This window comes from Pseudopodoces humilis, chromosome 14 (genome assembly GCF_049639895.1).
Source record: "Pseudopodoces humilis isolate 2021_Gansu_Grassland_sample_001 chromosome 14, ASM4963989v1, whole genome shotgun sequence".
Classification (NCBI taxonomy): domain Eukaryota; kingdom Metazoa; phylum Chordata; class Aves; order Passeriformes; family Paridae; genus Pseudopodoces; species Pseudopodoces humilis.
Genome location: NC_142213.1, coordinates 6,735,134 through 6,756,559, shown reverse-complemented (window position 1 = coordinate 6,756,559; position 21,426 = coordinate 6,735,134). Strand labels below are relative to the sequence as shown.

The 21,426-nt window shown below is 52.0% G+C and overlaps 4 protein-coding genes and 1 long non-coding RNA gene across 6 annotated transcripts in view; 3 read left to right on the top strand and 2 right to left on the bottom strand.

Annotated features, from left to right (window-relative positions):
* The first annotated feature begins 1,023 nt into the window (after positions 1-1,023).
* Positions 1,024-14,677, top strand: LOC102101171 (uncharacterized). Of its 2 annotated transcripts, XR_015773799.1 has the most exons (5): positions 1,024-2,526; positions 5,069-5,189; positions 5,821-7,534; positions 13,972-14,047; positions 14,545-14,677. XR_015773799.1 is itself a non-coding variant. In XM_014255468.2 (3 exons), the coding sequence occupies exons 1-3, from the start codon at positions 2,457-2,459 to the stop codon at positions 6,914-6,916; spliced, it is 1,287 nt and encodes a 428-aa protein (XP_014110943.2). In that variant the 5' UTR covers positions 1,024-2,456; the 3' UTR covers positions 6,917-9,455. The 2 variants fall into 2 exon arrangements, 1 of the variants encoding a protein (XP_014110943.2); XM_014255468.2 differs by lacking the exons at positions 13,972-14,047; positions 14,545-14,677 and having other exon boundaries at positions 5,821-9,455.
* On the bottom strand, positions 5,030-20,564 carry LOC148183133 (uncharacterized). Its single transcript, XR_015773800.1, has 4 exons — positions 20,483-20,564; positions 20,346-20,406; positions 6,650-6,808; positions 5,030-5,168 (listed from the first exon to the last, which is right to left on the bottom strand). It is a non-coding gene; the product is annotated as an uncharacterized LOC148183133 (long non-coding RNA).
* LOC102100978 (C-C motif chemokine 5-like) lies at positions 14,734-16,029 on the top strand. The gene is made up of 3 exons (XM_005526409.3): positions 14,734-14,847; positions 15,240-15,351; positions 15,704-16,029. Exons 1-3 carry the CDS (start codon positions 14,781-14,783, stop codon positions 15,807-15,809), a joined length of 285 nt encoding a protein of 94 aa, XP_005526466.2. The 5' UTR covers positions 14,734-14,780; the 3' UTR covers positions 15,810-16,029.
* Positions 19,132-20,826, top strand: LOC102107726 (C-C motif chemokine 3-like). The gene is made up of 3 exons (XM_005526267.3): positions 19,132-19,427; positions 20,057-20,162; positions 20,496-20,826. Exons 1-3 carry the CDS (start codon positions 19,367-19,369, stop codon positions 20,584-20,586), a joined length of 258 nt encoding a protein of 85 aa, XP_005526324.3. The 5' UTR covers positions 19,132-19,366; the 3' UTR covers positions 20,587-20,826.
* The window catches only part of RANBP10 (RAN binding protein 10), a 66,012-nt gene continuing 65,254 nt past the window's right edge, over positions 20,669-21,426 (bottom strand). Inside the window, exon 15 of the transcript XR_015773798.1 lies at positions 20,669-20,786. The gene's annotated coding sequence lies outside the window, so the exon portion shown is untranslated. The remainder of the gene's footprint in view (positions 20,787-21,426) is intronic.

The window sequence follows — 21,426 nt, the reverse complement described above, 5'->3', positions numbered from 1 at the left end:
TCCCAAGGAAGAACGGGAACAGGCTGGGATAAGCTGGCCCTGGTTCCCAGTTACTCAGTTTTTCTGCTCTTGGTTCCCCTGAAGGCTTGGATGTCCCTGACTCGCAGAGTTGCACGCTCCATCCCTTGGATGCTGAGATTCTGGGATTGCTCATGTAGGAGGTTACCTGCCTGCTTGCACTCATCCATATCACAATTTAACCTACAGCTCCAGATCTACACTGAAAAACAACCCACTCTTGCTAGAAACAAAAGTGAAACTAAATCAAATTGAGGAAATAAGTTCCCAGACAATTCCTACTGTAACTAAAGAAGCTAAAATCTGTTGAAGGTCAGATGAGCTCAGAGAAGTCCTGAGATCCTTCACTGTCAGGCTGACACAATACCTGTGGTTTACCACTAGTTGTATCAAGAATATCTCCTGGAATACATCAGATCCTCTGACTTTATGTTCTTCAATGCTGCAAGACCTCAAAGAGGTGCAGTAAGGGTCTGCCACTGGTGTGGAGGAGCAGATGTGGGATGGCATGGGATGGTGTAGGAAGTGGGTTGGGAGTGATGGTGCCAGTTTTCTGCCAGCTGCAGCCCAGCTTTGTCTCTACTGATTGGAGCTGCCTGCTCCCACTGGAGGCAGTTGCTGAGCCTCTGTGTCCTGCTTTTGGTGGGAAATACAGAGCTTGGTGGTGGCTTAGGCCCTCGCTGCTGCCAGCACTTGATGGCTCGTGGTGCCCCACAGAGCCACGCTGAGCCTGCAGCTGCCCTCCACACTCCTGCTGTGGAATTTCTTTCTGCAGATGTCACCTCCAAATCCAGCTGCTGAGCTCACAGGGAGCAAATGGAGATGTCCAAAAGTGACCTAGAGGAGTCCTCTGCCAGGTAAAACACCTCCAGCCTGACCTGCAGTGGAACAGCAGCTGCATTATCAGCCAGAGCGTAGCTTGTGCCTTAAAACAACAACACCTGTGGCAAGTCAGGCCTTTGGCAAACAAAGCACTCCCCCTCCCACTTACCTGGATGTCAGAGCCCTTTCTCTGTTGTACCTATCTCTGGCAGCAAACCCTTTGCAGAAGAAGCAGAACCTGTTTCTTCAGGGGAGATGTGAGCATGTGTGGGCTGTGCCATCACTTCCAGCAGCCAAGGTGCCCGATGGCTTCAGGCAGTGCCATTTCCTGCAACAAGGAAAGGCTCTGTGTGGAGCCTGAGAAAACACTGCTTGGGGAAGGCTCAGAAAACATCCCAACAGACTCAGCATGTTCTGTTCTTGCTGGATCAAACAGACTATTTCAACCTTAATTTTTATTTTATTTCCTTGAAATGGGCTTTTTCTTCTAATACAGTATAAACAAAAGCTGAAGTTGCAGGCTGGGATTTTCACCAAATGCATTATCTAGAAACTTGGGGGTTTTCTCTTTGAAAAACTAAAATTGGAACCACTGGAATTTCCCACAGCACAGAGATGCCGGATTTCCACCAGCCCTAAGAAAACTTTGGCAGTAAAGATCTCTAAGTTTATCTTCATCTTTCATTGGAGGGAGCTGGCAGGGGAAGGTTGTTCTGTTTGAGAAGAAAGAGAAAGTAAGGGTGCAGGATGTGACTGCAGTGTTGGTATGTCCGCTTCTGACCTGGCTTGGGGCTGCTGCTGGAAAGCACCGAGACAGCCTGGCTCTTGCAGAGCTGGGGGTCTCCTGCTGTCAGCATCGGCAAGACCCCGATGTCAGAGCCCCTGTGTATATGGAAAATCAGGCTGTCATAGCGAGCACACACTGCAGGCAGCACGGCCAGGGCACAGGAGCTGCCTGCAGAGTCACTGGGTCCCTGCTCATCCCTCTCTTTGGTGATGCTCCTTAGAGGCAGCCTGGCCTGAGATCCAGGGGTAGCTGATGAACTCGGAATCCTGATTAGCAAATTCTGTCTATTTTGGCCTAATGACTGCTGCTATAAGATGGCTGCCAAAAATGAAAGGAATAACTGCTTTGGCATTTTGGGTAATTAATGAGCTTACTGAGCAGCGGGGAGCTGTAGCAGGAGGTGGGGGGAGCTTTACAAGCCTAAGGACAGTGCTGCCTTGGCGCAGGCTAAGAGAAACATCGGTGGGAGAGGAGGAGGGAGCAGCCGACCACTGAAAGTCCCTGCCTGAATAATTTGCCCAGTAGTCTGGGGCTGCTGTGCCCGTGTTAGGGAAAGCTGGTGGCCGTACACCTGGGGAATTCCAGGAGCCATCCCGCTCCACAGCAGACGCTATTCCCCCCCGTCCCTGCCTTCCCTCCGCCTCCTGTCGTCACCCTGGACACGTGTGACGGAGCCCAGTGACAACTACAGCTCTGGCTCGGGGCTGCATAATCCTGGAATGAGCGGCAGCATCTGTGTTGCTCCGGAGGACGCCGTAAGCAGCCGGGAGTGGGGAATACTGCCGGTAATCCCTCCCTGCCTGCCTTTCCTTGTGCCGACCACGGGAACATGAAGGCTGCCCGTGTCCCCATGCGGCTGCCGCTGCTGTGGGCCCTGTGCCTGGCGACCCTGGCTGGAGGTGAGCCGCAGCTTCGGGAGGGGATGTCGTGGGGCCGGGCAGCGGGGGAGGAGGCACAGCACCGGGCTGTGGGGACCTCTGTGGGATGCAGGAGATGTCACAGCAGGATCAGGCTGACTTTGGGAGGGGGGGGGAGGGATGCCAATGGCCGCAGTCCTGGCAGCAGGGACATCCGAGCAGCCCCGCCGTGGCCTTTGTCACGCCTGAGGGCAGATGGGGACAGTGGTAACCTGTGTTAGGGGAAAAGCCTGATGTACTTCTTGTCCCCCTTTTTTCAAGTCCCTGGGGACCTGGCAGGAAGACTGCAGCCTGGCCAAGGGTGGGTGTCTGAGGAGACTGCACCTGTCCCGGTGCTGCCAGCACTGTGGGGCAGGGGCTTTGTCCCCGGCAGGGTGTGCGTGTGTCCGAGTGGGAGACGCTCTCCGGTTCTCCGCATGGAGCCCTGCGAGCTGCGGGCGGTGCCGAGCGGGCTGGGCTCGCTGTGTGTGCCCGTGGCACAGATCGCTGCCCGGGGCAGCCCTGCAGCACGGCGGGGCTGGGCTGGAACACGCTCCCAGCACCGCAGGCAAGGCTGGACCTTGCCCAGAGCCGAGGGGGGATCCATTCCCACCATGGGAAGGGAGAGGGGCAAAGGGCCCCTGAGATCCGTGTCCTGCTGCCACCAGACGGGAGGAGTGAGGACAGCACGGCTGGCGATGGAGCTTCTCCCTCCGCACACCTCTGGGCAGGCTCTCCAGGGCTGGCCCGAGGAAAGTGGACAGCGGGGACACCAGGCCGCTTATCCTGCCCTGGAGAACCTGCTGCCTGCCTGGCACTGCCTGACTCTGCTCACCCATGGCCAAGCATCCATTTCCCCCACAACGAGGAAATAGGGCTGGCTCTGCTAAAAGGCTGGTGGAGTGCCCTGGGTCTCTTGAGGAACTGTGCTGAAAAGCAGGTGCCAATAGCTCCTAAGAGCAATGGTTCTGGGTGGAGAAACGCCCAGATCTCTTTGGCAGACTCAGATGCAGCTCAGAGAAGTGGGGTTGTGTGCCCCAGGAGGAGGGCTCCATGCTCCCTGTGTCACCCCTCTGTCCGTGGAAGGTGCTTTCCGAGCTCCTCCACTCTGGGAAAAACATACCAGGAGTTCAGCCAAATGGAAACCATTTGCATTAGTGCCAATAATTGTAAAATCAGTTCAGGGTTCTCAAAGGAGCAGGGCCTTTGGGAGCAGTCAGGGATGCTCCCCACCATGCATGTCGCTGGCTACCCACTGGGACAGTGTGACCTTCTTGTCACTGTGCCTGTTTTGTTGAACTGTGCTCTTGAAAGTGGAGGATACCAGCAGAATATCCTCTGGCTAATGAGAGTTAATTGGCAAATCTGCTGCCCCTGAGCAGAGAATTCTTGACCCTAAAGTGCCACAGAAAACATTATTGTATGAAAAGGGTTTTGCTTTAACTTGACTTGACCTAGAGGTGGAAATGGGCTTCTGTAGAGGGGCCACAGGAGTGTTTGCTTGGGATTTCTTTGCAGACAGAGTTTTCCCCAGTAAATGATTCAGAGTGCTCCTGTGTTGGTGCTCATTCTTGTAGCTGGTACCCGGATCATTCCTAACTGAATGGCATAAAATTCACCACATTCACTTGGGAATCAGAGGCAACATTTTGTAAGCCTGATTGAAACCAGATTCCAGTTCCTTTCTTCTCAGGGGCCCCAGATAAACCAGAGCTTGTTTTTGTAAATCTTGTCCCCAGGGATGTCAGGAACAAGTTGGCAGGATGTGTTGTGCAAGTGCCTGTTGTGGGAGGCTGGAGGTAGATGCAGGCATGAATGGTCCCCAGAGGTGTGACCGGCCTTGCCCCTTGAAGGGGTCAAGGAGGGGGGGTATTTTTACACTTTGCAAACTGAAAAGGGTATTTTCTGGTGGAGGTCAAAAAGATGTGTTTGGGAAGCTGGGCTGCTGAGATCCCTGTGGGAGTGAAGCATTAATCACCAAAAGGTTCTTTCTCTGCACCCTTTCTCTGAGCCCTGGTGGTGTTCAGAGACCCTGTACTAGCAAGCAGAGAGGCAGGATACTCACCTGGAGGGAAAGTCTTACAGGAGGAAGAGATAGGACTGATAAGGAGAGAGCAGAGCACCCTGCCCACTGGTCTGCATCTCCTGCACCAAGAGCCCTTGGGTGAGGGTTGCAGCAGGTCTTTAGACCAGTCTTCCTGGTACCCAAAGGGGAAAGGACCTGCAGGTCCAGGGGTTTGCACATCCTACAGGACAAGCTGAAACACTGTCCCAAAAGCCCACAATTTTCACAGTGCTTTTTTTCCCCTCAGTTTTCTGGGTTTCTTATTAGATACTGCATGTAGATGCATTGTAGTAGCATTGTAGATGCTACAAGCAAATTTGGCTTTGTCTTCATCAGGATCTGTCTTCATCTCAGCAGGGATTGGAAACTTTTGTGGCAAGCTTTGGACTCTTCCCTGGAGAAGGGGGACAAGAAACAGTGCTGGATTTGAGAGGCCCTGATAAAAAGCCAATGCTTTATGAGGTGACTTTTTAATTTCAGCACAACCCAAAGCGTCTCGGAGGTGTTCCGTAGAGTGCAGAGCTTTCACAAAGGAGTTAGCGGAGAAGCAGATCAGGAGATACCGCTTGACCGAACCCAGCTGCAAAAAACAAGCCATCATGTAAGTGCTGCCCCACTTCCAAGTGGGATCAGGGTTAAATGGATGGGAAAAGGGGCTGAGGGAGGTACTTGGCAGGACAGGGCAGAGAAACAACACAGGGGGAGAGCTCACGCATTTCTCTGAAAGCAGATATTTTGTCTGAAGACAGATTCAGACTTGTGAGCTTGTCTGGAAAGGAGAAAAGCTCCATTTCTTTTCTTTGGGATAATTGTTGTTTCCCACTTATGCTGAAGTTGATGCACCATTTTATTGCAGCCCAGGGGATGGCTCCAAAGTGAAGCTGCTGGGTTGACCTCGCAAAGTCTCACATCACCCAGTAAATCAGAGGGTTTTGCCTTCATGCATGTGTGCCCTGGGGCAGCTGCTACCTGTGGAGCTTCCTGCCCTGAGTGCAAGTGCAAAATGCTGTGTCCATGCAGGACAATGCTTTTGAAAGTGAAAAACTTCTTAGGGGAAAACCCTTCACCCTCATGCTGCTACTCATTCAGTCAGATATCAGAGGCACCTGCCCTTCCTGAAATGAATCATCCAGACAACACTTGGTGTTTGCTATTTATACAACTTCCCCATAGCTCTGATCACCTGAACCGGGGTTTCCTTTATTCAGTAAGTGATCCCTTTTTATTTTCAGATTTATTACTCTGAAGGACAAAGAGATTTGTGCAGATTCAAAGGAAGGCTGGGTGCAGAAGCTCAAAGACAAACTGGATGGGAAAAATGCCACAGTGATGCCACCACATGATGTCGCTTCAGCTGAAGAGCCTGGTAGTCTTGAGAGACAAGTTGGTCTTCCAAAAGTGGCTCCACCTCAAGCCACTGCTCCACCTAGTTTCTTCCAAGGGGCTGGAACAACCCTTAGGGAGAGAATACATGCTCCTGCTGCCAGCACAGAGGTGCCCAGCAAGTCCCCACTGGGCAGGCAGGACCCCACCCAGCTCCCTGCAGGATCCACCCCTGTGGCACAGGAAGAGGCTGCGCACTCTGAGGTTGCTTCCAAAGCAAAGAGAGTGTCCTCAAATTCTCCTGCATCTTCATCAGCTGTTGCAGCTGGTGTGGGCTCCAGCCAGCCCACCCTACACCCCACTGTTCAAGGCACAGCTTCTCCTAACTCAAATTCAGACCTGAGGGATGCTGCTAGAGGATCAAACCAACCTGTACTTCCTACAAATGGATCCCTGGACCCTACAAATGCCAGAGCCAACACACCAGACACTGCTTCCAGCAGCTCGAGGTCAGATCTCCCCTCCATCTGGGACAGCATGAAGACCACAACAATCACAGAGACAGCACCACAGACTATTTCAGTTTCTACTTTAAGCTCCACCACTGCCACAGGCAAAGCTGCTTCTGTCCATACCAACAGGGTTGTTGATCCTTCTGCAGATGTGTTTGGTACCACAGCATTTGATCATTCATTGCCTGTAGGGAAGCAAGAGCCTTCAGACACAGTTTTTACTCACCGGGCATTCTCAGGCCAAGCCAGAGTGCAGATGATCACAGTCAGGCCAAAAAATCTCCCCCTGCCCAGCTTCTTGTCAAAGTCTCAAATGCACTTTGTCATCCCAGTTTCTGTGGTGTGTGGACTGATGGTTAGCAGTGTTGCTCTTGTATGGGTGTATCTGAAATTTGGAGTCAAACCAGAAGAAACATCAAGAGAAATGGTACAGGGCTTGCTCTACCAGCAGGCAGGACATCAAGACAATGCCTATCCAATGGAAGTAATATGAATGCTTCATGGCATGGGCATTTCTGGCCTCAACTGTATGTGTGTTGCTGCAGAAAAGCTCTTCATGCTGAACTGATGACCAGTAGGAAGAAAGCCTGGGAATAAAAATCACAGAGAAAACTGATTTTTTTTTTTCGTAGAGCAGAATGCCCAACAATAGATCTACTTCATCATTGACCAATCATAGTGTTTTGGAAATGAGGGAGACACTTCTTTTCTACTGTCACTGTCATGTACAAAGGCTGTGGCTGTTCTATTGCTGTTGGTGGCTCTTTGCCAGGTGATTTTCCAAGTCACTGTTGGGAATTTTTCTGTGGTTCATCATGGCCCAGGCAAGAAGTCACTCACCCACCCACACTGCTGGACTTGGGCTCAGCCAGCTTGAGCAATCTTAACACCAAACCCACACAATTTGCACTTAAATTCTCTGCTGCTTCTTTCTTTGCACTTCAGGTCTCTGCTCTGTCAGACCAAGACTGAAGCTGGTGGCCAGCTGGGTGCTGGCTCTCCTTGGGCTGATAGAATTTACCCTCATCATTTTCTTTTGCTGGAGACATGAGGGATGGCCCAGCTTTTCAGGAATAATTGACCAACACTGCGTCTGATCAGGGAACTGAAGGTCAGTACTACAGATCTTATATTCAGAGAAGCTGGCAACCCACAGTCTATCTCCTCCTTGAAATCAGGCCCCTCCTTTTAGCAGCTATGGGTATTTCTTCTTGCAGATGAATTCTAAGAGCTGATTCTTGGCAAATCAATGCAATAAACCCCTTCTGCCAGCTGATGCACCTTGTGTCCTGCTGCATCCAGCAGCAGAGCAGGATAATGCTGAGGAATCTTTGCAAATGGGAGAAAACAAGAAGTCACCCAATAATTCTGCTATTCCTGTGTTATCATTGGAACATTATTGCTGTTCTCTGCAAGCACAAAACCCAGGAAATGTGGAACTAAAGGCAATTCTGAATGTAGTCATGCAGGAATTACTCTACCACAGCAGACATAACATCCTTTTGATCCCATTTTCTCTCTAGAAATAAGCACATTTGCTGATCCACAAAAAAAAAAAAAAAGCACGAAATGCCTGTTCCTGGTCCTATACTTCAGCCACGTTTTAGTTTTTCCATTTTGAGTAGCACTGATCACCAGGCTATGAAAGTATTGTAACAGAACCAGGCTTTTTTTAACCCCAAATTGATTTTGATTTTTACACATCCTGATATTTCTGTACATAAGTCTTATGTTTTATCTGTGGTCAAGTCCTGAAAGCCCTTATTAAACTTTGACTCCAGGATGAATTCTGCTGGGGCGTGCAAAGGTCTTCATGATATGATGCTTTGTAAGTAAATACAAATAAAGGGTCTGATCCAGCCTCAGTGGATCAGACCCCTCAGTACAAATATGCATGCAGAAAATGAAAGGAAAAACATAATGAGCAAGATCATCAGAAACGATGGGCCAGCTGTAAAGCAGAGCTCGAGGAACGTTGCCCATAAGATCTGTCAGTGCTCAGAATGCACCTCCAGGGCATCCATCCAGCCCTGCAGGGGGAGAGGACAGACTACAACTGTTTGCTTTCTGCCATCACACATCCCTTCTGCATTTCGCTGACTTGAGAGATTCATCTTGGCCTTTGCAAGTACAGGATGCAATCTGATTAATTGCAATGATTAACTTGGAGTGAAATCCTTCCTTGAGCAGCAGCTCAGCTGTGGAACTCTGGTTGGGGTTGATTTTCCTAGAGGGTAAATCTGGCTCTGCCAGTGCCACCTCCCCATGCACCCCACTTGTGCACAGCTGGAACTCGTGAGGCGGTGTACTGTGGCATTATTTTTATATGAAAAACTAGAAATGTTATTTTTGTAAAAAAGTTTTATAGCTTTTTGAATGTATGTAATGTCCTATCTGAGCTGCTCGGAGCCGAGACCTTTTTGGCAGCGCTGGAAAACACTGTGCCTTGTCTATTTTGTTGCTGGTCTTAGATGGCTTGTGCATGGGAGCTGGATCACTGTCCAGGCCCTTCAGCAAACGGGGTGGACAGCTGTCTGCTGCAGGTGAAGTGCTTGTCTTGGAGCAGTGCTGGGAGATGGATGTGCACCAGTCAGATCACTTGGAGTCCCACCAGGCTTTGAAGGACACTGCTTTCAGCTCCACCACCAGCTCCCACCCTCTCCCAGCTGCTGTGATCCCACCAGAACTCATCAGGAGGAGCTGCTTCTCCAGGCTGGCCCTGTCCCTGTGCTTTCCCTGCTCCCCTCTCCTGTGCCTCGGCTGTTTGTGGGCAGGGTGCTGGCACCCTCCCAGGGGACAGGTGAAACCAGGACAGGGGGACACTGCTGCTCCTCTCTCTGCAGTGGGCACTCTGGGAGGGAGGGAGGATGGAGCCTGTGGGTGTCACCCATTTCTGGGGGTTAAAATACCACTTGCTGTAGAGCACAGTGACTGTTACAAGCTCCAGTTCATTTGTATATTGTGTGCATGAGGTATGAGCTGTACATTTTTATAAAAGTAGAAGTAATAAAGTCCTTATGTTAAAACTTTCATCCTCAGGGGATTGAGCCTTGGGCTGGGTTACCAAGCCTGGTCCCTGCAGAGATGGACACCTATGGTTGAGCACTGTGGAAAGCATCCCAGCATCACCAAGAGATGGCAAAGCTGTCACAGCTGGATGTGGCCAGGCTATTGTTCCTTCTCCTTCAAGGGTTTTGATCTTGCAGATATTTGCAAGAAATCTATTTCCTCACAGGGATTTGTGTTTCCCATCTTACTAAGGAAATAGGGAAAACAAACAGCTGGGGTTTTGCATTGTTTAAGCAAAGCTAAGGCCAAACAGCAGCTCAGAGACAGCAAACCTTGCACTCCAAGTCTGTTCTGTGAGGAGGCAGGAGGGCAAAGGCTGAGATGGGACCTCTCCCACCCCAGCCAGGGCTTGGGCTGCCCTCGTGTGCTACTCTCTGGTGCTGGAGGGGTGGGAAGAGCAACTCAGTGAAAGAGTCAGTTCTCAGGGGTTTGCCTGGAGCGGGGAGCTGGCAGGAGCAAGAGGGTCAGGGATGAGCATCTTCCCTAAGTTTCAGGAGCTCTCATCCCAAGCATCTCTCAGCCCCGTGCCCTTCTAGGCACATGCGGAAGTCAATGAAAATTTCCTGCAGCTGAGTCACCAGGCCAGGAAGGACATTTGGGGGATAACAAAACTCGAAGGAAACGAAAGCACTTTTTTTTTTTTTTTCAATTTCATTTCTCCTCTCTGTTGAGGACAGGGCAGGCGAGGAAGGAGGCAGTGCAAACAAGCCAGGCCTGACTGGATGAGTCATTTCTGATTATTTCCGTCAGGCAGAGCTGGCGCCAGCAGGGCTGTTCGGGAGCTCCTCTGGAGTTTCTGGGTGCTCAGTCCCTGTGGATGGCACACACTCCCTGGCTTTGCTGGTGTTGGTGTCTGGCAGTGCAGGGAAAAACCTTGTGCCAAGGGTGTCCCCCCACACACCTTCCCCTGCTCCCCCTGGAGCTCCGTGGGCTGCCTCAGGGGTAGAGTTTGGTCCAGGGGATCATTAATGCCACATCTGTTCTGCTCAGGGGGATGAGAGGTGCATTCTGCACATGGTATGAAAGATGCACATCCTGCCTTGATGCTTCCCCAGAGCCCAGGGGAGATGGGGGACCCATGGTCATGAAGTGACCTCTCTCAGCCCTTACAAACCCACATTTCATTTCCAGTTCCACAACACCTCCTCCATGTCATTAGCAGCTGTTTTAATTGAGCTTGTGAGAAGGAGAAGTCACAGGGACTCCACACAGGCTCACCTCCATCTCTTCCTGTCCACAGGATCCATAATGTCAGGCCTTGAGGGCACTAATTGGCCGTAATTATCCTGACCAGCCTCATCTGTGGGCGGACTCACCCCCACAACATCTCCCAGTCCTCTGCCCAAGCCTCAGGAACCCCATCTAAGCTCAAGCTTGAGCCTCTGGTCCCTGCTGCCTTGGGAGGGCTGCTCTGATGTCCTGGCTCTGATCCAGTCCCTTGGACAGACCTTGGATCTGTGCTGCAGGCATCTCATCTCCTGGCTGGATGGACCCTCTGGGGTTAGAGCCCTGTCTCTGTCCCCGTCTCCTGTTACTGCTGAGAAGGTTTCCCAACATTCCCAAATGGATTCTGGATTTGGTTCCTTATGCTGGTGTGCCTGGGGACATTGATGGAGGCTCTGACCCTGTGCTCAGACCCTGTGGGCTGTCACCTCGCTGCTGAGGACGCTGCCTGTGCTGGGGTCACTCTTGGCCCCTGGCTTGTCCCCTCCCACTGTTCCTGCAGTGCAGCTGGCAGTGAGACACCTCTGCTATCATCTCCTCCAAGCTCTGGCTTCTCCCCAGGGCAGTGTGTGAGGTGGAGGAGAGGAGATGCCGCCTCCATCCTCTCTGCTTTGGGCTGTGATTTCTGACATGTCTCAGCATGGTCTCTTTCCTGTGAAATGTTGCACAAGAACTCTCATTTTTTGGGCAGCCTCTGGTGAAGCTGATGCACCACCACTTTCACGCCGCTGGCTCAGCGAAGGACAGGATGTCCCCCAGCTGCTTTGGCCCTCAGGGTAAGGGACCACAGTTCTGCTGCCTGGCTGTGGTTCTGCCGGGCTTTGCATTTGCTAAATCTCCACTTTAATGGGAATTGTGTCCCTGTTGATGTCACTGCAAGGGCTGCTCTTGCTGCTGAAGTCCCCCCTGGGTAACACGGAGGTTGCTGGGGACCTCTTTGGAGACTGTCACAGGTGATGGAGGAAGGCTCATTTCTTAAGCCTTCAGAATCCACCCTTGAATTCTGCCACAAACCAAATAATTTAAAAAAGAGAAAGATAGATATGTGAGAGTCATCCTCCAAGGAGGGATGTGATGTCAGCTTGCTGACTCTGACCATAACCCCATCACAAACACATTTTCATTACAATATCTAGGCACCTTTACCTGTCTTGCTCCACACATTCTTTAACTGCATTTATTTTTCTGATTGCTGGGGTTTTATTCTAATCAAACACTAAGGAGCAGATAAATTCATAACTTGTTCTAGTGCCATCTCGAAATTATCAGAATTAAATCACTAAAAATTAGACTGGAATTGCTTCCATGTCCTATTTCTCTCTGTCACCTCAGCTTTGCTTTAAAAGCTGAGCTGAAGCCTCTCTGCTGCTTGCTTAAAGTCTAAGAGCCCTAAAAGTCTCAAAGTTGAAAAAAGGAGCCTGAAGTCCTCATCAAGCATCATCTACCCTGATTGCTACTCCATACAAAAGCCTCTCCAGTGCAGTCTCCTTCACACCCCAGGTCCATCCTTCACTTAACCCTGAGGTAGTTGATTGACCTCATTGGATAAAAATGGAAAAATGTCTCGTTTTTAATATGTTTGAGGAAACTGACATCAGGTCCATTATTTTATCTTCCTTAGCAAGATAAGGCCACTTCCATTTCCTGGCACAGGTGCATTGACTCACGACTCTTCTTGGCCGTAATTGTGAGGGTTTCCCGCATGCCCACAGTGAGTTTCTGTTCTGTGGACAAGCTTGCCCAGTGGGTTAGAGCAGACAGAACCTTGGAAGAGCTCCTGGCACAGCCTTCCTGCAGCCCCTGTGTCTCATGACTCTGGGCAGAACTTCCCACACAGGATGCATCTCGGATTGCGGCTTACAGTACTTGGTGCTCCCCAGTGTCCAGCTGTAGGAAGCAGACTTTGGAAGAGATTCTCATTTTTCTAATTTTAGAGTGTCCTTCCAGGCTGTGGGACTTGGCATGGCTGTACCTGGCATCCCAGGGATTTGGGGAAGGAAGAAGAGAATCACCTTTGGCTTGTGATTGTGTCCTGAGTCAATCAGGGCTTTGACAGGGAGCTGTGGAGAGTGAGCACCCCAAAGAATTGTGGAGGATCTTTACACACAGAAAGGGTAAAGAGGGTTTAAACAAGCCAAATAAGGATGTCTCATATTGTAAACGGAAAAGATTCAAAGTGACTGAGTAGAACAGAAGAAAACAGTGAAAACTTATTCCAAACTCTCCCACCTCCTCCTTGGGGACAGGTTTCAGGCCCCTTTCTCCAGCCCAGCTGCTCCTGCAGAGCTTTCCCCAGTGCACCATGTCCGTGGTTGTGTTTTCCAGCACAGCTGGGAATGCTCAGTCACCCACTGAAACCCCAAACCCAGCACGGGGCTCTTCTGCCTGACTCCTTTGTCCCCTCACTGGCACCATTGCTGGCATCTGAAGGGTCCCCTCTGCATCTGAATGCTGCATCTGAATGTCCCCTCAGCTTCCCTCCTCCTCCTCTTGCAGAATAACAACAATGCTTTCATTTTTTATGTAAACAAGCACATTATTCAGATTATTCAAATTAAAGGAAAACTTGGGCCAGCAGAGGGGCTTTCCAGCACTTAACAATTATTGCCTGCATATCAGCCTTTCCCTTTCCAAAGACTAAACGAAACACCAAAAGGTCTCCAGGGAGTTGTGAGTCATCTGGCTTCCACAGACAGGGCTTCAAATCTTGAGAAAAGGGAAGCAGAGCATCCTAGGCCAGATCTTCTACTAGAAAAATAAACACAGCTCTCAAAAGCTTGATGTCCATCCAGAGCAGTGGATCTTGAGCCTCCATCAGCAGAAATGTGTCTGACAAAGCCTGGCTTGGGGAGAACTGAGCATGACCAGAGCAGTTCTCAGCATTGGGTGGTTTTTCTCCTAACTACTTTAAGACATCCAGGGGTGACAGTCCCAGGCACAATATCCTGCTCCAGAGAGTGGCTGGGGGGTGTCAGTGTGAAGAAGGGCTTGAGGTGGCCCCTTGGGTAGCTCACAGGGCGTGAGGGGGACCGTGGTGCCAGGGGATCTGCATGGGACCCCACTGCTCCATGCACCCACTTAGAGTCTGGTTAAAAAGAGGTTAAGAAGAGGGAAAGGTGAAAAAAATGTCCGAGCTGAGCATGACTGACAAGGACCTTCAGAGGGGCTCCTTCAACCTTCAGGAGGTCTGAGGAAGGGGGAGCCCAGCACAGGGGGAGAACTGTCCCCCACAGAGAGTCTGACCCCTTTCTGTAGGTCCCTGCAGGATCTGGGACGCCTCAAGGCTGTGGAGGGAGGAAGGTGATGGAAAGACACCCAAAAACTTTGAACAGTAAGTTTTCCATCCATTCCCCTCAGCCTAATGCTGACTCCTGCCCTGCCCTGAAGCCAAGGCTAAGCCAACTCTGTCCCCAAGAAAAGGCTCAACTACACCCCCTTTCCCCTTTTCTTCTTCCCCCTCACTGCCCAGTTATAAGCAGGGATTTTGGGTGGAAAGCTTGTGTTCCTCTCCATGGTACTGACATGGAATGTGATTCAATTTCTGCCAGCATTTGCCAACTTGCTGCTTTCAAGCCAGAGGGCTGGTGGCAGCACCACTCACTGTTTCTGTTTAATGCTTTCCAGGATTCACAAGCCATCCAGACATTTGTGTTGGCTCTGGGCTGAGTGACCTTGCATGGAACACCAAACTTTGCCTTTCCTATGGCTATGAATCCCCTCTCTGAAAGCCCAGGAGCTCTTAAGTTTACATCTGCAGAGAGGAGGATTTCACTTCCCTTATAACTTTCCCTGTGTGGGTGAGCACAGAAGCTGACACAATTTATTTAGTCTTTCCAGGTATTGTCTGTCTGTCTGTAATCCTGACGATCCCATATGACACGGAAATCCCCACGGGTAATGAAGCAGTAGCTTCTCCTTGAATTTGGTTCAAATTCTTCGGAAGAGGCATAACTGGGGAGGGGTAGAGAGGATAAATTGCAGCACCTCCTTGCCTGAGCTCAGAGCTGAGCCTGGCCAAAGAGGCAGAGCAGCATCCTGTGAGGAACAGCCCTCCCAGAGCCACCATGCTCACTGCAAGGACAGTCCTGCTGCTCGTGATGCTCCTCACCCTCTCCCCACGCTCTGATGCAGGTAAAGCACCTCATGGGCCACTGCTGCTGGCTGGGACTCGGGGCTGACCTGTTGGGGTAGTGAGGAAGGAAACCCCAGTGTGGAGCAGGGATGGTGCTGCTGGCAGGAGGAGCAACCCCTGGCCAGGGCAGAGCAGCGCATCCTGGGGTGCAGGGAAGGATGGAGACTGCTCCTGGGGCTGGGTGGCTTTGGCAGAGCTGCTGCAGGGCTGGGTGATAACCTGGAGCATCCTTCTGCCCCGGGAAGGAAGGAGGAGGGCACCTGAGGCTCCTCACGGCAGCATTTGCAGAGCTTGGGGGATGTTGTGGTCATCAGCCTTGTGATGGGGGAAGATCCTGAAGACAAGCTGCCTTCCAGAGCCAGCATTCACCGTCCCTCCTTGTTTCCTCCAGCCCCTTATGCTCCAACCGAGTGCTGCTTCGACTACGTAAAGGGCCCTCTCCGGCTGGACAACCTCGTGGGCTTCTACTCAACTCCCAGGGAATGTTTTTTCCCAGCAATTGTGTAAGTCCTGGCAACTTCCCTACTGCTGTGCTGTCTCCTGGGCTGCCACGGGTTCAGTTCACCTGTTCCATCTGGGGACAGGCCAGGGACAAGTCTGTGTAATCTCTATGATCTTCCAGCATGAAGAGGGAGGACGTGACTGTCTGGGCACTTCTGCAAGGCCATGGCAGCTCCTGAGGGCTCTGCGCGGGCTCTGCAGCTGCTGAGCTGCAGGATCAGCTGCTTGTAGGACACCAAGGGCCCAGGGGCAGCACACAGGGACAAAGGGAAAGGAGAAAGATTGCTGGGGTGGGAAGATGGTGTGAAATCACAGCTGTCATTCCTCACAAAGCTTCACCTTTAACCTTGGCAGGTTTGAGACCAAGAAAGGAGCCAAGGTCTGTGCAAACCCAGAGGAGAACTGGGTGAAGAGAGCAGTTAGAACGCTTATAAAAAAGCAAGGACTTCGTGCCCCGTGATGTGGAGTGGGTGCCCTGGTTCAGGCTACCCAACATCCTGGTGGGAAGGGAGGTTTACAGTCACCCTCTCAGAAGGGGCCATGGATGTTCCAGCTGCTGGGAGAGGGCTCCCAGAGCCCTGCGCTGTGTCCACAGCCCAGCACCAGATCCTGGAATGCTGCTGACCCTGCCAGCACCTGCCTGCTGATCACAGCCACAAAATAAAGTTTACTTCATGTGATATCAGAGAGTGGTGTCCTTTCTTCTCCCAGCCCCACAACTTCGCTGCTGCCTGCAACTGGGGCTGGGATGGTGGCTCTTCCCACTGGGTCTCACTAGGGCAGGAGGGGAGGGGGATGGATGGGACCAAAAGGGGCTGAAGACTCCTCTGAGGGTTTTTAGATGCAAAACTGCCATCAGCTTCAGGCTTAGAGGTTTCAGCCTGTGCCATTTGTGGTGCCCTGAAGGAGCACAGCCTGCCCACCACGTGTGCCCAGCCTGTGGTGACTCTGAGCTTGGCTGCAGAGGAAGGGTTTCCCTGCAGAGCTCCCTGGGCAGGTCGAGACAGGGGATGCTGAGGCAGACAAAGGACTCCTGCACACACAGCCCTGGAGATTTTGCCCCTACCAGGGGCCATGGAGAGCTCAACAGTGATCCCTGCCAGGGCTCTGGGAGGGGGTGCAGAACTGGAAGGGCAAGAGTGAGGAAAGCTGTGACTTAAAGACAGTTTAATAAATAAAGCAAAACTGTCACACAAGCAAAGGAAAATAAGGGATTCATTCTCTCCTTCCCATCGGTGGGCAGCCATGGGGAGCAGAGCAGGGCTCCCTCACATGTAACAGTGACCTGGGAAGACAAATGCTGCAACTCTGAATGCCCCCCCCTACTTCCTCCTTCTTTCCATGACAGTTCAATAAGAGAAAAAATACAACTGAGAAAAGGAAACCTACCAAAAATAACCCCACCAACTGATAAAAACCCATCACTTTTCATCAGCCCAGATGATGCTCAGACAGTCCCTGAGCAACAGCCACCTGGAGACCCTTGCTGCCAGCACTCACAGCTCCTGGGGAAGGGGATTTTGGCTGCAGCAGCTTCAGGGATGCTTTCACAGCAGAAGCAAAACCCATCCAGAGCTGAGGAATGACCCTGACACACTGCAGGTCTGTAACCCGAGGTGTCACAGGCACCAAGAAGGTGGAGAACTCTGGGTGCACCAAGAGAGGCTTCAGCCTGCAGAAACCTCTCAAACTGCTGCCTCTCCACTTCAGGAGTCCTCAGGCCATGGAGTCACCCTGTTTGGTTGGCCTTGGTGCCCTCTCCTGACAGCTGTGGCTCGGGTGCAGCACTAGGCTCTGGGCAGGGCAGGTCCAGCCCAACACCAACATTATCATGGGCAAACAGTTCATGTTCTCTCTTAAAGTATTAACTTTTGTGATTATCCACTCAAAACCCAAAACATTTTATGAGTCAGTGAATATTTCCCACCTCTATTATTGTCCATGCCTATCCATTTTAATTTCTAAAGTAGGGGTTTTCCTCAGTCAAAAAATTTGTATTAAATGATTAATTATAGTGAGGCTACAGGTGGTTTGGACACCCAAAAAAATCCTCTGCAGAGTCTGTACCCTCTCTTCTCTCCACCTGCCTTTGCATTTGCCTAACCAGGGGCTCCACACCTGGGGAAGAGGCTGTGCCACTGATGGGGATGGCCTGGGAGGGTGCTGGGAACACCTCAGGCACTGCAGAGGAGGCTGGAGAAGACTAAAGCAAAAGCCAGAGATCAGCCACTGGGGCAGGGACACAGAGGGAATCCCAGTCCTCCAGAGCCTCGTGGGGCCTTTCCAGGCCTTCAAACATCCAACATATTTGATTTTCTCTATGAAGAACAGATGGTGGAGGCATCCACTAATGCTTCTGGAGAGTGGAATAAATAGCTAAGGGAAAGGAGGAGAAACTGTGTGCCTCAGACAAGCCTGAAAAGGAAGCTCAGGGTTGGCACATAAGGTTTTCTGCACCGGGAGATGCTGGTTGGAAAAAGTCATTAGCTCAGTTCTCCCTGTGCTTTTAACCCCTGTCTAGGAGCTGGTGTGACCCTGCTGGCTGCTGGCCCCAAGGATCTGTGCCCTGGGGACATTTACAGGGAGGGCAGGAGAACCTGGGGGTGATGCAAAGTCCACAGAAGAGGACTCGGGCTGCTGTGTGTCAGGCATTTTCTCCCTGCAGAGCCCTGCCTGGGGACAGTGGCACTAGAACCCAGTGGGGCTGTGCCCAGCTCTCTGCGAGGCCACCCTGCCCCATGCAAGGCCAGCAGACCCCATGTCCTGCAGACCATTTCCTCTAAACCAGCATTTTCTGCACATTTGGTCTGTTTCCTTCTCCTTTCTCCCTTCAGAGAAGTCGTGCAGACATGAGATAATCTTCAAAGAATCCCATTTTCACTTTTCTTCCCCTCTGAGAAGCCTTGGATTACCTCACCCCCCAAGCCACAGCCAGATTCCCTCCTGTGCTCCCACTCAGCATCACTGTATGTGGTCCCACCAGGACCTCACTTTTCCTTACACACAGCAGCCTCTGCCCTCCCAGAGAGCAGATCCCTGCATGGAAGCTGGGCTGATGCCCAGCAGTGCTCCGTGGTGCTGTCTGGGATCTGTGCCACCTGCCCCTCCTCCCTGGCAGGACTCTCCTGGGGCTGTGGTAGGATCTGTCCCATCTCCCTGCAGGAATGGCCTGTCTGTGCACTGATAGCCACAAGCCTCCATCCCCCTGACTCCCGTTTCAATCCCAGTGCTGGTGTGGGAGGCAGAGGCAACACATGGCCTGACTCGTGTTCAGATCCAGACTCTGCTCACACACCCCACTGCCCCTGCCCCATTTCTTCCCCTTCTGTTCTGTCTGTTGAACCCATCAAAAGCATCCCTGAAACCTCCTGCTCTGGGGTCCCTTCTGAATGGGTCCAGTGTGGCTTCTTCTGCCTGACATCCCATCCCATCCCATCCCATCCCATCCCATCCCATCCCATCCCATCCCATCCCATCCCATCCCATCCCATCCCATCCCATCCCATCCCATCCCATCCCATCCCATCCCAACCCATCCCATTGTGCTTTCCTGCCTAACCCAGTGCTCTCTGTGTGGCCAAGGTGCCTGGGCAGGTCAGTTTGGATGGGGCTCCCTCGCTGGCCTTTGACACTGGGCAAACCAATGAAACCCACGCAAGCGCTGTCCCTGCTCAGGGAGTGTGGGCTGTCTCTCCTGTTAGAAACAGATGAGCATTAGACTTCATGTTCTGCCTGCACAGGAAGACAGTTCTAATCTGCTTTCAGTTCCTGGAAGCTCCCTTGCCAAGTCACGGCTCCTCCACAGAATGCAGAACCGCTCCTTGAACTTCTTCATCGCTGGATGCATTTCAAAAATAAATGACAGAAACCCCCTTGACCCTGGTTTCCTAGTACACGTCCAAAATTTTTGGAAATGCAGCTTACGTAGGTGGAAGGCAGAGGATAAATGACGGCGTGGAGAGAGCCACAGCCACCAGGCAGGGCAGCACAGAGGACAAGAGCCACCACACAGCCACCATGCTCCCTGCAAGGACTGTCCTGCTGTTCAGCCTGCTCCTCACCCTGCACCACACCACAGGTAAGGAACCTCAGGGGCCACAGCTGCAGCTCAGGGCTCTGAGCCCCCACTGGGTACATCCCATTGGGGAGGTCAGGCAGGAAACACCAGCGGGGAATGATGCTGCTGACAGGAGGAGCAACCCCCTGGGCAGGGCAGGGCAGCACATCCCAGGATGCAGGGATGGATGGAGAAGGTGCTGGGTGGTCTCAGCAAAACCAGACCTGGGGATAGGCTGCAGGAACTTGGAGGAGGCTCTGGAAATTGTTCCCCAGGTCTCAGCTGGATGTGCAAGGGGTTGGAGGGAGGGAGAACATGCAGCTCTTTGGAGCCTCCCAAAACACCCTTGCAACTTGTGCCTCTGCTTCAGAAAGCCCCTAAACTTCATCCCCAGACTGAGCACCCCGACCTTACCGTGTGCTCTGGGGGCTGCTGCAATTGGGGCTGTGAAGTGCCAGGTCCCAGGCCGTCCCCTGCTCCACCTCTGTCCACATCCCAGTCCTGTGCCTGCTGTGTGAAGGGTGACAAACCCCTTTCATAGGATGCTATGGGAGCTGCTGAGACGCTCCACAGCCTCCATGCTGTGTTCCCAATCTGGTGGTGCCATTGTCTGGTGGTGCAATTCACAACATCTTCCCTTCTCTCCACAGCCCACTTTGCACCTGTGGAATGCTGCTTTAAATATGCACAGAAACGCATCCGACACCCTCAAAGCTTCTACGAGACATCCAAAGACTGCCCCAAGCCTGCAGTTGTGTGAGTATCCCAGGGTTTGCTTTCCATCCCACATCTGGGATCCCAGATCTTTTGCTCCCTCATCCCATCCTGCCCCACAGGCAGCTCGGTCCCAGCAGCTCTGGGGAGTGGGCAAAAAAGGGAAAAAATGAGGTTTAGTGCTTTCTGCTAATGCTAATGGTCTGGGAAGACTCAGACACTCACCATCAGCCCATGGAGGGCACAGGCTGCTGGAGATGGCTCCAAGCCTCGATCCAGGATGGGGCTGCAAAAAGGGAGCGAAGAAATAGCACACAGGAAGGAAATGGCTCATGGTTCATGTTTTCACTCCTTTTCCTCACTTTCTCATTGCAGGATTGTGGCTGCCAATGGTGATGAGATTTGTGCCGACCCCAAGAGGGACTGGGTGGATAAAATCATAAAACGGCTTCAAGGGAAAAAATAAAATCCATCCACCATCTGATTCGCCCCTCCAGTGTTCCTGTATCTCGAGGGAGCCAACGGTGCTGGCAGCTCTTCTCCAACGGGTGCTGTGGCCGTGGGCACTGCGGGAGGAGCCGTCCTGTACCCTGGCAGGATCAGGTGTCACAGTGCCATGGATCAGTCAGCGAGCTCCTCCTGCTGTCACTGCCCTGCAAGATGTGCCTGTGGAGCAAATATTTATAATAAAGCCTCGTTCCCACAAGTTGCTGTTTGAATTTCTCCTTATTCTCCAGACCAAGCAGCAGATCCTAACAAACCCAGGGCATGCTGCAAGCGAAGAAAGCCTGTGCCACAAGCTTGTATTTCTCCAGGAGCAAACTGTCCCTGCTTGACTGGGAATGCGACAGTGGAGCCAGGCCTTGACCCACAGGTCCAGGACTCGTGGGTGAGGTTACCCTCACCCCTAGGCAAAGCTGTACATCCTCAGAGCATCCTCGCAGCCCCAGGGGCTTTGCAGGTGCTCCAGAATTAAGGGGAGGGTTCTGGGAGAAGATACTGATCAACCAAACCATTAATACCTTGAGAGCTTCCAAATGTGCTGGTGGCCACTGTGAAGTATCTGAGGGAGTAAGAAACAAGGTCCACAGTGCCAGGAGGGTGAGGACACAACCCCTTCAGAGGTGTCCTGGCTGCCTGCCCCTCTGCAGGGCCAGGGAGGGGTGGGAGCAGTGTGGGATCCCAGACACTAAAACCAAGCTGCTGGCCCATCTCACGGGAGAGGCGCAAACATACAAGGGAAAAACCTCAGAAAGGTGAAAGCAAGGAATGTGGCAAATGATCCTCAGCCTAAAGCTTAATCCGT

Bases quoted from the DNA above. Each gene is read 5' to 3' on its own strand.
- LOC102101171 (XM_014255468.2), top strand. From the start codon at position 2,457: ATGAAGGCTGCCCGTGTCCCCATGCGGCTGCCGCTGCTGTGGGCCCTG. The intron at 2,527-5,068 runs GTGAGCCGCAGC...TTTTAATTTCAG, and splicing joins CCTGGCGACCCTGGCTGGAG to CACAACCCAAAGCGTCTCGG. The intron at 5,190-5,820 runs GTAAGTGCTGCC...TTTTATTTTCAG, and splicing joins TGCAAAAAACAAGCCATCAT to ATTTATTACTCTGAAGGACA.
- LOC102100978 (XM_005526409.3), top strand. From the start codon at position 14,781: ATGCTCACTGCAAGGACAGTCCTGCTGCTCGTGATGCTCCTCACCCTC. The intron at 14,848-15,239 runs GTAAAGCACCTC...TGTTTCCTCCAG, and splicing joins CTCCCCACGCTCTGATGCAG to CCCCTTATGCTCCAACCGAG. The intron at 15,352-15,703 runs GTAAGTCCTGGC...TAACCTTGGCAG, and splicing joins TGTTTTTTCCCAGCAATTGT to GTTTGAGACCAAGAAAGGAG.
- LOC102107726 (XM_005526267.3), top strand. From the start codon at position 19,367: ATGCTCCCTGCAAGGACTGTCCTGCTGTTCAGCCTGCTCCTCACCCTG. The intron at 19,428-20,056 runs GTAAGGAACCTC...TTCTCTCCACAG, and splicing joins CACCCTGCACCACACCACAG to CCCACTTTGCACCTGTGGAA. The intron at 20,163-20,495 runs GTGAGTATCCCA...TTCTCATTGCAG, and splicing joins TGCCCCAAGCCTGCAGTTGT to GATTGTGGCTGCCAATGGTG.